The sequence below is a fragment of the Sorghum bicolor genome, chromosome 2, assembly GCF_000003195.3.
Source record: "Sorghum bicolor cultivar BTx623 chromosome 2, Sorghum_bicolor_NCBIv3, whole genome shotgun sequence".
Classification (NCBI taxonomy): domain Eukaryota; kingdom Viridiplantae; phylum Streptophyta; class Magnoliopsida; order Poales; family Poaceae; genus Sorghum; species Sorghum bicolor.
In genome coordinates this window covers 1,316,329-1,332,083 of record NC_012871.2, presented here as the reverse complement: position 1 = coordinate 1,332,083, position 15,755 = coordinate 1,316,329, and the positions used below count along the sequence as shown (strand labels likewise).

General features: G+C 44.7%; 1 protein-coding gene across 2 annotated transcripts; it reads left to right on the top strand.

Moving 5' to 3' along the window:
* LOC8084265 lies at window positions 12,077-15,755 on the top strand. Of its 2 annotated transcripts, XM_021454779.1 has the most exons (3): window positions 12,077-13,192; window positions 14,360-14,542; window positions 15,192-15,755. In XM_021454779.1, the coding sequence occupies exons 1-3, from the start codon at window positions 12,104-12,106 to the stop codon at window positions 15,507-15,509; spliced, it is 1,590 nt and encodes a 529-aa protein (XP_021310454.1). In that variant the 5' UTR covers window positions 12,077-12,103; the 3' UTR covers window positions 15,510-15,755. The 2 variants fall into 2 exon arrangements, with proteins under 2 accessions (XP_021310454.1, XP_021310455.1); XM_021454780.1 differs by lacking the exons at window positions 14,360-14,542; window positions 15,192-15,755 and adding an exon at window positions 13,761-14,351.

Here is a 15,755-nt window from a genome sequence, read left to right as displayed (position 1 = left end):
TTTAAGTAATAAATTATATTGTGACATTATGATTTGATAATAAGCATCTGTTAAGTTCTTTCATTGCTATGGAGCATTCTAGAAAATTGGTTAGGTGTGCAGTGCAGGGGGGTTCTTCATGATGTATTACTTTGTTGGATGATTATTAAGTCACAAGACCACTATATATATATATATAACTTTGGGGTGACTGATAATGTAACGTAATATACCCACTTCATGTGGAAATGTGATCTAGGGTTTGTTTCTCAATTTCACACTAGCATATGCATGTCCATGAAAGAAAACACTAAGAGGGAATTTTCAAATTATATACCTCTGTTCTAAATTTTATATAGTTCACTGTTTTTCTTATTTAAACTTCTATACAGCTTTAATCACATTTTTTGCTTTAGGAAAGTATGTTAACCCTCTTAATAAAATACGGGTGAGGTCCTGATCGCGAAAAAAGAAAGAAAGTATGTTAACGTCTACAAATTCAAAGAGATGCAGTGTATCTCATGTGTGACAAAATTTCAATACGTTGATTCAATGTTATGATATGTTGGTGCATTTTTCCAATAAATTAAGTTGTATCAAAGTTTGACAAGTTTGATTTAGAAAAAAACTAAATTGACCTATAATTTGGTTAGAACCGACAGAGAATTTGTTTTCATTGAGTGGCCGATTCAATGCTTAAATGTGCTTTTACACAGTTTGTATATGTATATATATCAACATCATGCCAATCTGAGTGAAACTAATACATTCATTTGCGATATGAATGTTTAATGGTTTATTTATGCTATGTGTCAATAATGCCACTTAGCTGCAAAAAAATATGGATGATTATATCCAATTGGTCAAGTGTGTTGTTATTGCCTCGGAGCGGTACATGAATGATAAGTCTATGGAGTACCTTTTTTGTTTTAGCCGTCATATCGTGTTCAATTTGGCCAAGTTTATTTCTCAGATTTTGATGTTACATTCAAATATTTTGTATTTCTGCAGTATTCAGAGCACCATCTTCACTCGAGGGACCAAGAACGAGTACCTTAAGTAACACTTGAGTTGGTCTTCTTAACTGGAAAGAAAATTGACATGAAGAATTGCCTAATTATTAGGCAAGATAGGTTCAGATACAGAAAGCCAGCAATAATTCATCAGAAAATGCAGAGAGGAGAATGACGTGACAAACACTTGCTTATTGTGGACTACTTTCAATTTTTGCTAAATTATCATGACCAATTTCTTGAGACGGCGCAATTAATATTGTAGAATCAGAATCATTGTACTTTGGAGTTACATTTAAATTCCAATTGAACTTAACTTATTTTGGTTAATGATGACCAGAGGACAAAAAACCTTTTTGTCTTATTTTATCTGGGTGTCCTTACAATATACTCCCTCAATTCCGTTAAAAATGTGGTTTTTGACTTTTAGACTTGTTGTCAAACAAGAAGTAAGTCAAAAACAAGACTTTCATGGGACGGAGGGAGTAAAGACGACCGGGCTGCTCGTCGCCGCTTTCGACCGCGCCGGACCGAGCTACAACCTCACATGCAAGTATACCTCGTGTCCAACTCCGGCTACCGTTTCATCACCGGATGGAAGGCGTATGTCAACGACAACGGCCTGGACGTGGACATGCGCGTCGAGCTATGGTCGTTCCGGTCTCGGAAACTACACAATCGATACGAGCTGTGCCAATAGAAGGGAGGAAAGGAGGAGAAGGTCCCCGTCATGGTGGACAATGGTCACCCCTGATGGTTCCTTGGGCCTGGTCCTGCTGCACTACGAGAACGATCTGCTGGAGCCGGAACGACAAGCCGCCGCTGACGAACCCGACGAGGCATCGCCGGTCTAAGAGACGGAGACAGGGCGAGGGCACATGGAGTCCAAGACAACCATGACTGCAGAGGATAAGCTCGCAGATGACGGCGATACGTGTGCTGAGCCAATCAAGTCCAAGAGGACGATCGCAGAGGACAAGCTAGCCAATGGTGGCAGTGAGTGTGCTGAGCCGATGATTAGGGAAAAAAATATTGTGATCTCTAGGGATGAGGTGTTCTATGCCGCCATAGGGTTGCTTAAGCTCAAGCAACGGCAGTGGCGGCGGCGGTGGTGGTGGTGATGGTGGCTGTGGAGAAGGAGAAGGAGGAGGAGGGGGCAGTGGCGGCGGAGGACTAGGAAGATGAAAAGCAAAAACAAGAGCTACTAGATTTCTTTAGAAAAATTGGAAATGAAGCCATAGAAAAAGCCACGTCAAGCTTTAATGTAATTTCAAATCGAAGTTATATATGGACACCTTAATTAAGAATTTAAGATGTAATCATTGTTTATATCGCAGGTCTGCTCTTTTTCCTTTTTTTTTCCTTTTACGATTACTAGCAAAAGTGACTGTGCACTGCAACAAAAAAAGTTAATTCTAAAAACCATAATAAAATTGTAAATTATCAAAAAAAGTTTTTATTAACAATGTAAAGGCTATAATCTTAAATAAACGTGTCATGGTCCATAAGGTAGACTTTAGAAACAAGCACAGAGCATCTTCAACAGTTTGGCAAAATTTGTTTCTCAAATCTTGTTGTTTGCCAACTCCTAAAACAATAGGTCCAATAGTTTGGCAAATTTCGTTTCCAAAAACCCAAAAACCCGCTAACGAAGCGAAGAGCCCCGCTAAGCGAACGTAGAGCCCCACTAAGCGAACGAAGAGCCCCGCTAAGCATGAGGAGAAAGACCGATGCTAAGCACAGAGCCCGCGCGTATATTTACGTGCTAGACAGGCAGATATGCCAAGTTAGAAAAGATGGAGAATTGAGATGACAAGTTGGAGAGAGTTTTTCCTTATTTTGTTAAAAACATTATGGATAGGAAGTCATTTGCCAAACTGTTGGAGGCTACGGTAAATCTAGCTAGCATTGGGGACTTGAAACCTAGATAATACTTTGGAGTATTGTGCAGGCTGTGTGGCGCAAGATGTTACAGTCTCCGGCTGGCTAGTACCGCGAAGCGATGGAGGAAAGTGAATTTCTTAGTTTTCTGTTATGCAAAAATCTCAATAGGCATCAATCAATCTATATGCTCTTTTCGGAGTCTGGATAACGAAGACTTCAGAGAAGAAAGCTGCATTAGGGGCTGGATTCGATCGGTTGTTGACAAGAACACCGCCAAAAGTTGCGACTTTTGCAATTCAGAATGCCCCGTTTCAAATCAAATCTTTTGAAAGATGCAGGTGAACCAACAGATTGACTCCAGGGACGACATTTCCTATGTGTACATATTTTGTCCAAACCCATGAGCTAGAATAAACTTCTGAATTTTTCAATTCGAGTGGTTGTGTGGATTGACTTATTTCTGGTTCTGGTATATCTGTAACCTCTTGTTTATCTTGGCTGGATTCATTTAGACTTAAAAACAGTCCCACCCTTGGAATTGTTGTATTAGTACAGGGTCCAGTGAGTCGCGTTCTTTTTTAGTTATGGGCAGCTCAATTACGGTGGTTTTTACAGGTTTGATGCACTTGATAATAAGCAATAGTGAATATCCTTGTTAGCATACCACTCAAATTAAAGTCACATCTTTTTAGGTCTTGTATGTTTGATTGTGCAATTGTATTGACTGCATGGCTAGCCGACTGAAGATGCATCATTGCTTGCATATATACCATGTGAATTTGCAATGTCTAGGCAACAAAGAATACAGTTATATTAAAATGTGAAGTGTTCGCTTGCATCATTACTGGAAATTGGCAGGAAATTATTATGGAACAAAAATTTAATCTGTGTTGGTCATACATTCTTTTTATTTTTAAGCAGTAACAGTAACTTGTGGTTTATTTTTTAGATCATTCATGGTTGTACGTATATAGCTCCCGCCTTTCCCCTCGTCTTATTAATTGCTAGTCACTGGATGTAGTACAGGCTCTAGTCAACTGTGTTTTTATTTACGTGCAGTTCAGCTTCAGTAGTTACCATTGATAAACACTTGGGTAATAGCTTTTATGTTAAGTGTATGAGCCATCTATCTCATAGATATTGTAAAATGCAAAATTTGATGCACAGGATTGCCTGAGCTTGCTAATATTTTATTGGGCTTCCAATATTTGGTAGATTTAAACACAAAACTTAACTGCTATCGAAAACAAATATAGATAGATTGAGTATAGAAAGGGATGCGCTGGTACTAACTCAAGTAATTTACTTCATCTTTTTCAGATACCAGAAGGCGAAGGAAGCATTCTCTTGTTATGCACAAGAAGAGGAGGAGGATACTGCCATTTGTTCCATCTCAAGATGGAGCTAGGAGACTCAAACAAATGGCAACTTTGGCCACGCTGCTTTGACGTCTTCCAAAACAAAGTTCAGTAATGAACTGACTTAATGTGGCTCCTAGATCTTCCAATCTGGCAAGACTGGAGGTATAGGTGGTATGCAGGTTAGCAAATCTTTTCACCTGAAATTATGTTATAACCATTTGGTGTTTTGTTGTTCTAATTTTTCTCTCCTCGACTTTTAAGGTTCTGCCCAAAGACAATCGAGAAAAAAAAGGAAACTATAGAGTTGTGCAGAACCATGCAACAAAGAGGCGAATGCCCTCCACTGGTTTTTGGTTCCCTCGAAGGGTATAGTCTTGAACTCATGGCGCTCTGCTATTCACTTATAAGAAATTTATCTATTTAATTCAGAGTTTGCAGTGTTGCTCCCAAACTTTGCTATTTGTCTGTGTCTCCCATTTATAAGAATGTTGCAAAAAGAAGAAGAGTGTTGTAGTTGCTAGAGTTAACTCTCGGGCTGTTGTTGGTTAAAGTTACATTTCGAATGGTTAGAAATGGATGGATGTGCAGTTAGTTGTCTCTATAATGTTCTTTCTACTTTTCACTTGTTGCGATTGTGTTGCGCGCGCCCACACACACACACACACACTTCTGCTCCGCCCAATCACCACCAAGGTCCCCTTGGCCCCAAGTTCTACACCCCGTCTGCCATTGCCCCCAAGAGTGTGCCTTTAGTTCTCCTGCCCTCCTCGCCACCTTCATCTCAATGTTTCCCTCCCCTGCACTCATTTCTTTGCCTTCTTTCCTTCCTGCTTTGTTACGCTATATCTCTCACTATATTTTCTCCTTCTTGTGGGGGATCTTTAGGTTTCTCGGTGAAGCAGACCAAGATTGTCAATTTCTTCGGGATTCAGAAGGTTGAGCAGGATGCCCAGGACACCAAATGTAGGCTCTCCAAGGGTAATTCATTCCTTCCACCCGCGTGCACCATTGCATTGCATAATTGTGAGACCATTTTCTCTCATTGGCTGTGTTGGATGATCCATGAACCGGCGGCTTCTCTGTTGTTGAATTCGTTCTGCTCATAGATTACATTTTAATTGTTGTTGGTTATCATGCACTCTAGTATATTTTGTTTCTTTGTCTGCATGTCCTACATTGTCATCTGTGCACCTTCGATGCATCTGTCAAGAGCCACGCCAGCACAAATTCTTGTTAGTACGTTGCCGATTGTTGGGGGATGGCTGCATCCTTCCCCCTGGTAACGTCAAAGGATGCCCTTCACCCGAAGAACCTCCGATCTCTAGGGCGTCGGAGGATATCCTCCGCCCAGAGAACCTCCGTGGGGGAGCATGCGGAGGATCCTGGAAAAAGGCTAACGTTGATGACTCGTCTTGTCGTGCTAAGTGTGTGCAGGAACAAACAATCGGCGAAGGCCCTCAAGCGGAGAAAGGTGGAACCTCCGATCCTCCCAAGTCCGAGGATGGCTGAGGACGCGGCGGAGGTAAGAAACCTCCGACGCGCCCAGCCTGGGGGGACCTCCGACGAAGAACCGTCGAAGGATCGGCAACCGAGCGAGCCGAGGAACCTCCAAGGCAGCTGAGCTGAGGGACCCCCGACGCGCCTGAGCCAAGGAACCTCCGGCACCTGAAGTGCCGAAGGATACGCGACCGGGCGGAGGATCCAAGCCTCCGACAGGCTGAGACCCTAGACAGGGGACACGTGCAGGGTTTGTAATGCGAAATTACACGAGTGACTTGGAGTCGGTAGACTGTAATTGGAGAATATGCTAGGATATTCCCCCACCGTCACGGGGCGTTTTTGTAAATGTCATTAGGTCGGTTTCTGAGCCCTATATAAAGGGTGATGCCGTTATTGATAAAGAGAGAGAGAGCATTCACTGTATTCACCTACTGTTGAGCCTACTGTCCGTTGGAGCTCAAACCTCTCACGGCACCGAGTGAGAAGGTTCACGATTCACCGTACTGCTGGGGAGTGCGGAAAGCATCTTCCCAACACCGATCATATCTTTCTGGGTGTTGTACATTTGATTATGCAATTGTATTGACTGCATTGCTTGCTGGTCGTTGCAGGATTGCCTGCAAATATACCCCTGTGAATTGGAAACTCTAGGCAACAGAATACAGTTTTAGACTGTGGCATATGCTTGCTTCATGAATGGAAATAGGCAGGAAACCATTGTGTTGCTCACACACACACACACACTGCTCCGCCCCATCGCCACCAAGGTCCCCATCAACCCCTGGTTCTACCCCGTCTACAGCCCGCACGCCATGGCCCCCAAGAGTGTGCCTTTACTTCTCCCGCCCTCCTTGCCACCTCCTGTAACCATAATGAGGAATCTATAGATAATTAGGATAGTATCTGGTGGATACATAACCTCGAACTCTGACAACTCGCCATGTCTGCCACCGCCATCACCCATAGGCACAGTTCAGAAGAGTGTTCATGTTTGAGTTTGCTTCGTCTCGCTTAATGGTACAAGGAGTCGCTTGGACTGTTTGTGGTGTTGGGCCACGCAGGGTCCCTCTCTACTTAGCCCACTCCGGCACGGCTAGCGGCACGGCATCTTAAGTTTCTTGAGGCCTTTCTTCAGCAGCATGATCACCGGTGGTGACACCTCCATATCGCTGTTTCCCTCCCCCGCACTCTTTTCTTTGCCTTCATTCCTTCCTTCCTTGTTATGCCATATCTCTCAATGTTTTCCTCCTTTTTTGTGGGGGATATTTAGGTTTCCTGGTGAAGCAGACCAAGATCGTCAATTTCTTCAGGATTCAGAAGGTTGAGCAGGATGCACAGGCCGCCAAATGTAGGCTCTCACAGGGTAATTCATTCCTTCCACCCGCGTGCACCATTAAATTGCATAACTTAATAAATGTCATATGAAATATATGAGACCATTTTCCCTCATTGCTTGTTTTGGATGATCCATGAAGCGGCGGCTTTTCTATTGTTGAATTCGTTTTACTCATAAATTATTTTTTAATTGTTGTTGGTTATCTTGCACTCCGGTTTATTTTCTTTCTTTGTACATTGTCATCTGTACACCTTCGATGCATCTGTCAAGTGCCACGCCAGCACAAATTCCTGTTAGTACGTCGATCATGTCTTTGCTGGGTGTTGTACGTTTGATTGTACAATTGTAGACTGCATGGCTTGCTGATCATCGCAGGATTGCCTGCAAATATACCCTGTGTGTGCGCGCGCGCTCACCGGTTGTACTAGTGCGTGGCTCCACCGCCACAGCCCAATGTTCAGTAAACGCCACAAAGGATCCGATGAATAATCGTCTGTATTTTTATCTGGTCCCAAGATAGAAATGTGTTGCATTGCGAAGAATAGTTTCTTGACATGATATCGTATATTATAGAAACTATCTCTAGTTTCTGCACTGAGTACCCTAAGAGCTACATGAACATATGTACGTAACATAGCCTTACCCACACAACTATTAATTAAGCAAGGTTATTATCAAGTGTAGTCATTTCAGCTTTAATCATGCCGCCTCACATTAGTATGATAATAGCGCATGAAATGCAACCATAGCTTTGATACTATACTGTGAGAAACCGCCCCAAATAACCCATTTCAACCGAACTATCAACCCTTCCATCGGCCCAACTTAAAGGAATTCATCCCTGGTACGTAGTCCTTGGACACACCACAAGCATGCTTTACAAGCATACATTAAATATGTTGCATGCCCCCACACAACTACACCACACACTGATCACAGGATATATTATAAAACTGGTTCAAGTGTACATGACATTACTTTTAGAGTTGTCACAACAAAAGTCTAAACATCACACACTCATACGCATTACTACATAACATAAAACATGGAGTGTTCCTTTCCAACACATATCCATCACAAAAGGTCATGGGCCATCACCTTCACCCGTGCCATGGTCCTCAGAATAGAAGTATGGGCTGGGGTTCACCTGCAAAAAACAACTCATCGATTGATCAATAGCACCCTTGACATTTCACCGGCCCGATGGACGCGTGGGGCAAGCAGGCTCCGTCCACCAGCAGGTTCCCTCACGCTGCCGAGCCCTCCCACACATTGATCTTTGGCTGCCCGGCCCCTAGAGACTGCATGCAGTTGCCTTGTCAGCAACAACAGCCCTGACAGCGCCTACAACAGCTAGCAGTGACTTTGAGGAGGAGAAGGAGAGCGACAGCTCCTCCCTTGACTGGCATGGGTGGGTGCATCCATGTCACCAACTGGACAATACGGTTATCTGGTCTTTTCTTCTATGTTTCATTTGTTAGGCCTTCCCCAACTCTGCTTTTTTTCTAGTAGCCCTAAGTGCCATATAGTATCGGATAAAAAAATAGTAGGTGCTCTACATTTGTCATAGTGGCTTGCAGAAGCTACATATGCTTGGGAAGAGAGAATGTGGTCCATACTAAAAAGAAGAGGGATAAGAAATAAAGGTGAGGCATGATGAAAGAAAAAGGTTTCTTTGCAAACCACAAATAGTGATAATTTGCATTGTGCCGAGTAGTAGTCTTACTATTTCTTAGTCTATGTAATCGCTTTATTTATACTAAAACCACTAAAAGTGTTAATCTTCGTTGGCGGTGCCCTTGCGAGGAGAGAATACGGTTATGTGAAGAATAGTTTGGTTATGCCATATGTTTATAGCGTGTTTATTTTGGCCGAGCATATAGAGCTTTTTCAAAAGGTGTTTTTTCCATGATTTTGCATTGTTAGGATCTGTCTAAGGGAAAAAAACACCGCTAGAAATATCCAGGCGTGCACTTTTAGTACCATCCAAAATGTCAACCTACTGTATTTGGTTGTGCTTCACAGTAAATGGCTTACTTGTTTTAGCTATCTAGCTGCCTTTTGGATTTTGACTATGAAGAGGTAGCTTTCCCCCTCTTTGTTTTAATAATAATGAATAAAAGTTAAGTAAGGGTATTCCACCCCTCCTGCTTGCCTAACCTTTTTTTTGACATTATACTTGCTTTTAATGGCTTGCTAATAAACTGAATAGGCAAACATTCTGGATACCCCTATTAGTGATTTTATTTGTTTCATTAAACTCTGATTTCTTCGCATATATAAACTCTGACGGTATTCCAACAATACCCGTTGCAGAATCTAAATTTGTCTTATCATCCCCATCTGACACATCCATTGTTCGGTTTTTCTTTAAGATTAAATGGCTTTTATTTTAGCTCATGCTTTTTTCAAAAGCTGGTTTAACTTTTGACTCAAGAGGGGCCACTTTTCTAAAAGTTGTCACCTTTTATTATGCAATCTTGCTTTGGGATGTGTTGGTTCATGACTTTTCAGTTGTGATGCCATGGCTTGTCAATTTCAAACAATACCACTAAAAGAGACTTTAATATCATCCAACGGCCTATTGCTAGGTTATACTTTATGGTTACATACTTACATGACTTACTTGTTTTAATAGAGACTTCTTTTCTTCAAAAAGTTAGTTTTTGATTTTGATTCTACAGAGACCACTTTTTCCAAAAAGTTCTAACCTTTGCTTTTACAATCTTCCTTTGGGATGTCATGGCTCATGGCTCATGTCTTTTGATCTGTAATGTCTCCGGTTGAATTTATGTAACGCCCACATAAATAAAGAAACTAGTGAATCTGATGGCACCCAGAATGTTTGACATTTTGGTTTCATTTGTATGATGTATACTTTGATTTCAATCTAGCTAGTGTCGGAAATACCATTACCATTAAAGCAATAATTTATGTCTTTTGTTACCATTCAAAGCGTCCACCTTTGGGTTTCCACTACCTTCCCATGACTTGTCCATTCCAAACAATACTAGTAAAAGAATTTAGGTGCGCCACCGATATCATCTCATATGATGTGCCAACCGTTTGGTTATGCTTTATGGTTAAGTAACTTTTGTTTTAGCCGAGGCTTTTTTTCAAAAGTTGGTTTTGGCTTTCAACTCTAGAGAGATCACTTTTTCTAAAAGGTGTGACTTTTTGCTTTGCAATCCTGCTTTGGAATGTGATGGCTCATGAGTTTGAGTTGTAATGTCCTGGCTTATCAATTTCAAACAATACCACTAAAAGAATCTAGGTGCGCCTTCAATATGAACCGGCAACCTACTGCTTGGTTAGGCTTTATGGTTAAATGACTTATTTATTTTAACCGAGATTATTTAAAAGTTAGTTTTCGGCTTTTGACTCTAAAAAGACCAGCTTTTCCACGAGTTCTAACCCTTTTTTTACAATCTTGTATTGGGATGTCATAGATGATGACTTGGGTTGTAATGTCTCTAGTTAAATTTAAGTAATGCTCCAAAAAACAAATAAAGCATGTACATACAGTACATCAGCGACTTCTTGCTGGCATCGTGTGATACCTAAACATGTGAAATTCCACACGTCTCATGTGTCATTACATCTCAAAGCAAGATTGCATAACAAAAAGTCACAACTTTTGGGGGAAAAAAAGACCAAACTTAAAAAAAAAGCCTCGACTAAAACAAAAGCCACTCAACCATAAAGCATAAATATAAGGTGCATACGTCGGATGGAGATGATATTTGAGGCACACCTACATTCTTCTATTGACATTATTGTTTAGAATTGACAAGCCGTAGGGGATAGTGGAAAACCCAAAACGTTCATCAACGGCATTTCCAAAACCAGCTAGATCGAACGCACAGAAATAGAAAAAAGAAATCCAAAATGTCAAATATTTTTTGGATGCTAAAGGATCCACTAGATCCCTTATTTATGTGGGCCCCACATACTCCTCTACTTCCGGTTATAGATGTCCACCGTGGCCCGCTGGCCTGGCTCATGGCCCGACACAGGCACGGCACGACGTCCAGCAGGCCTAGATCCCTTATTTATGTGGGCCCCACATACTCCTCTACTTTCATTTATAGATGTCCACCGTGGCCCGCTGGCCTGACCCATGGCCCGACACGGGCACGGCACGACGTCCAGCAGGCTCGGGCCTGCACGGCCCGAGGCACCAGGCCGTGCCTGGGCCGCCACCCTGGCCCGTGGCACGGCATGGGCACGACCTGCTGTATGAAGGCGGCCTGGTGGCGGCCCAGCGGGGGCTTGCTAACTCCCTTCCGTCCAGCCGACCTGGCCCGCTAACCACAATACCCTAACTCATCATCACTTCATCAGCCCAGCCCACCCACCCCACTTCTCGCTCAGTCGCTCCCACGCAGACGGAGGCATGCAGCCGCGCGCCCGTGCCTCTCCCAGCGCCGCACCTCCTCGCAGCGCCATCGCCACGCCTCGCGCTTCTCTCTCGCAGTCTCGCATCTCGCCTCTCCCAGCGCCGCGCCTCTCCTCCCATCTCCCTCTGGCCTCCGGCAGCGGCAGGCGGCGTCCGCGGCGGCGCGGCCAGACCTTCCCCGCGTCCGACGACCGCCGGCACCCTCCTGGCTCGCGTGAACGCCCCCTGCCGTCCTACGGACCTGTTTAGTTGCCCCTGTCCTATCTTCTCCGGTGCCCCGCGATGGCAGGCTGAAGATCGAGCGCCGCCGTGACCTCGTCCTCTTCCGCGGAGGCTAAAGCTGCAGCGGCGACGTCGAGCACACCGACAGCTACCGCCACCTCCCACGTGCGCGTGCTCGGTACGGCGGTATGCCGTGCTCTCGGCACTGCCCAACGGCCCACGGGCCGTGCCTTGGGCCGGAGGCCAGGCACGAGCACAGCACGGCCGGCATGGTGGCCCGTTGAGGCACGACGCCGCGTCGGGCTGGCACGGCCCGATGGCCATCTATACTTCCAGTTGGTCTCGTTAGCCTCATCAGTATAGTAGTTGCACACTCGCGCCGAGCATTCGTCTTGCCCGCCTTCGTCCGATGAAGACGACGCAGCCAAGCCCGATGAGCGGCGGCGACTACGTCGCCGGCAAGCCCTCCAACGACGACGCCAGCATGGACCGCCTGAGCACGCTCCCCAACAGCGTCCTGCTCCACGTCCTCGCGGGCCTCGGGGACGCCGCCGCCGCCGGTCGGACAAGCGTGCTCTCCGGCCGCTGGCGCCACCTCTGGGCGCTGCTCCCGGAGCTCCGCTTCGTCCCTCGCTCCCCCAAGCCCGGCCTCATCGCGTCGGCGCTGGCGGCCCACGAAGCGGACCTCAGGAATCTCGACGTGACGACGCAGGACGCCGCCCGGGAGACTGTGGCGGCGTGGCTCCGCGTCGCCGCGCGCCGGCTCGCCGGCAGCCTCGTCTTCACCAACCAGGATGTGCCCCGGAACGGAAGAGACTCCGACGACGACGACGGCGAGGGGAGAAGAAGCGTCTACGACGAGCGTCCCCGCCGGAGAGGCGTGGCCAGAGACGACGACGACGCCAAGCAGGGACGAGGCGCGTTCGAGCTTCCCTGCCTCGACAGGGCCACCAGTGTCTCCCTCGACCTGGGTCACCTCGGCCTCACCATGCCACGCGCCGGCGCCTTCGCCCGGCTGACCGAGTTCAGCCTGATCAACGCCCAGCTCCCCGGCGGCGGCCCCTGCGCGCTCGGCGACGCCGTCTCCTCCCGACGGTGCCCGTGCCTGCAGAGGCTCACGATCATGGACGTCCCCGGTGTGGAGGACTTGACCGTCCGCTCTGATTCCCTCCGGCACATGGAGCTGACCCGCGTGCGCGACCTGCGGCAACTCGCCATCGTCGCGCCGGCGCTGGAGCACCTGCAGGTGCTGCTCTGCTTCTACCGCCACTGGCCTCGACGACGGCCGGTGGCCAGCATCACGGCGCGTCAGCTGAAGGTGCTCAAGTGGGGGGATCCATTCGATCGGAGGTCCGTCCAGCTTGGGAAGAAGCATCTCGAGGCAGTGTGCCCAGACCTGTTCTTGGTGTATGGAATTTGGCCCAACAATGGTTGCCTTGAGCTCTTGCGCTGCTTCAACAACATCGAAACACTTAGCCTCACACTCGTCCACCCTCCGGTGAGTTCATCAATCATCTTGGCTTGCCTTTGCCACTGAACATTACATTCACACAAGAGTAAAATACACTGGCGGTCCTTTAACTTGTCAGCCTGTACCACTTTGGTCCATAAACTTGTAATGTGCCACTTTGGTCCATGAACTTGCAAACGCGAAAAAGTACCTCCTGAACTTGTCGACCTATGCCACCTTGGTCCATGAACATGCAAATATTTGTTTATTTCATAACTAATTATTAGTGAAATGCTAAATTCATGAAATATTTTGTGTAGCCTCTTCATGATGTACTCTGCCTAGAAAAAATATGAAACCTAGAAAACGAATAATTTTTGCTTGTTTTAAAATTATCTCTTTTAATTAATAAATGCAATGAATTGATATATTATTTGATATATTTGACGCTACGAATAAAAATATATCAATTTCGTAAATTAAAAATGAAGTGTTGACATCATCGCTGATGTCAACACCATAAACGGTACCATGCATGCCTACTAGAGGCGGCCACGTGGCAGAACAGTGCCATGCAGCTGATGTTATTTTCGTATTTGCATGTTCATGGACCAAGGTGGCACAGGTCGACAAGTTCAGGGGGCACTTTTTCGCGTTTGCAAGTTCATGGACCAAAGTGGCACAGGCGGACAAGTTCAGGGGTCACTTTTTCGGGTTTGCAAGTTCATGGACCAAAGTGGCACAGGCTGACAAGTTAAAGGGGCGCCAGTGTATTTTACTCTTCACACAAATTAGCTAATTTTTGGAAATGAAGAGCTAAGTGAACCAATGGAAACTAGATCAACGTATCGTTGGGTCAAGAGAAGTTCCAATTGAAGTTCAATATGAATCTTTAGGGACTCTGCCACCCTATTTTGAAAATGAAACTTCCTGAATGTATAGATGATAAATCCATACATGAAAATTTCCAGCTTTTTTTTCTTCTTCCTTTGCTCATGTCCCTGAAACGTTTCTCGGCGCAATCGATTAATCTTCACCCTTTGTTAATATATCTTGATGAGAAATGGGGTTCAAAGTTTTTGTTAATAGGCATGCAAAAACCTGAATTCTGAACAGGAAATAGTCCTATGTGAACTTACTTCAAAACGAGATGTTACTGACTCTGTCCAAACTGACACGGTTCCCTGTTTTTATGGTGATTTCCAATGGACACAGGACATTAACAACAAACCATGCTTACTGAAAAACATGAAAATGCTGCCGGGCGTTACATTCCTGAACCTGTCTGTAATTTCAAACGGGCATGCCTTTGGGGCCAGCTTATTCCATGTTCTCAGGTTGTGTTCTAGTACAAGAAAGTTGACTCTGCATATTTCCGGCAAAGGTCTGGAGCTTGAGGTAATTGAGGTTATCTGTTGTTTATATATATGCATTTGCATTTCTTGCTTCAACAAAGCCTGATATGCCAGAGCCCCAGGCATTGGTTGCATGCTTATATTTTTGCTGCAGTATTCATCTTCAATAACAGTCCTATAATGACGACATTTTGCTATACATTTGGGTTTTGACTGAGTGGTAATAACATTTCGGTTGCAAATACGTGTTAGTAATATTTAAATTATTGTCAGCATCTTTGAAATAATGGCATTAAATTGACAGGGTTGTTGTATGGGACGCTTGATCTTGTTGATACAGATAGGAATTAGGAGATAACAGTAAGCTTTGGGAACACGATTTTTAAGAGTCCCCATACCTAATTTGGGAGGCTTGATCTTGTTGAATTGTTAATAGCATGATACTAGAGGATTTGTGGTATTTAATAAAAAACAATTATACTAGACCATTTTGTTCTTAGCTCGGTAGAACAATTATATTACTGCAATCCGATGGCATCAGGCTAATATGATGTCCAGAGGGTGAAATCTTTTTTTTTTTTTTGCTAACGTTGATGTTGTCTTGATAACGTATTTGGGCAATCTGATAATTTCTTAGTTCAACCCATATTCAGTTAGCCTTACTAAGCTACTACGATTGATCCTTGTTTCAGAAACAAACTGCTTGTCCACCAGGTTGCATTTGTGATGAGCAACAGGACTGGAAATTCGAGGAACTCTTGCTGAACCACCTCCAAGAAGTTGAAATCACTGAGTTGAGAGGATATGAGCATGAAGTTATCTTTCTGAAGCATCTACTCGGCTGGGCTACAGAGCTAAAGAAGATGACAATATTTTTCAATTCTTTGGTGACTGAAAGCATGGCCAGAAAGTCATACCAGATACTACGAAGGTTCTCTAGGCTAGAAATATCCATGGATTTTTACATGGAAAAGAGCACGATGACAGTGTCGTATGTGCCCAAAGACTAAAGCACTAGCTGCGCTGCTACTTGACATCAGTTTAAGCGCTAGACATCGGCAAAAGCCAAGGAGTTCTTTCGAGTTCGGTTCTTAGAATGGGGAAATGTCTAGAATTTTATGTTTGTTAGTTTACAGCAATATTGCATCAGAAGACCAAGGAATAGGGTGTGACTAAGAGCTGACTGTTTTTATTGTTGTTACAGGCTTAATTGCACCAGCATTTTTAGCTTGTAAATTACCTATGTAATAATGCAA

Bases quoted from the DNA above. Each gene is read 5' to 3' on its own strand.
- LOC8084265 (XM_021454779.1), top strand. From the start codon at position 12,104: ATGAAGACGACGCAGCCAAGCCCGATGAGCGGCGGCGACTACGTCGCC. The intron at 13,193-14,359 runs GTGAGTTCATCA...CAATGGACACAG, and splicing joins TCACACTCGTCCACCCTCCG to GACATTAACAACAAACCATG. The intron at 14,543-15,191 runs GTAATTGAGGTT...TCCTTGTTTCAG, and splicing joins GCAAAGGTCTGGAGCTTGAG to AAACAAACTGCTTGTCCACC.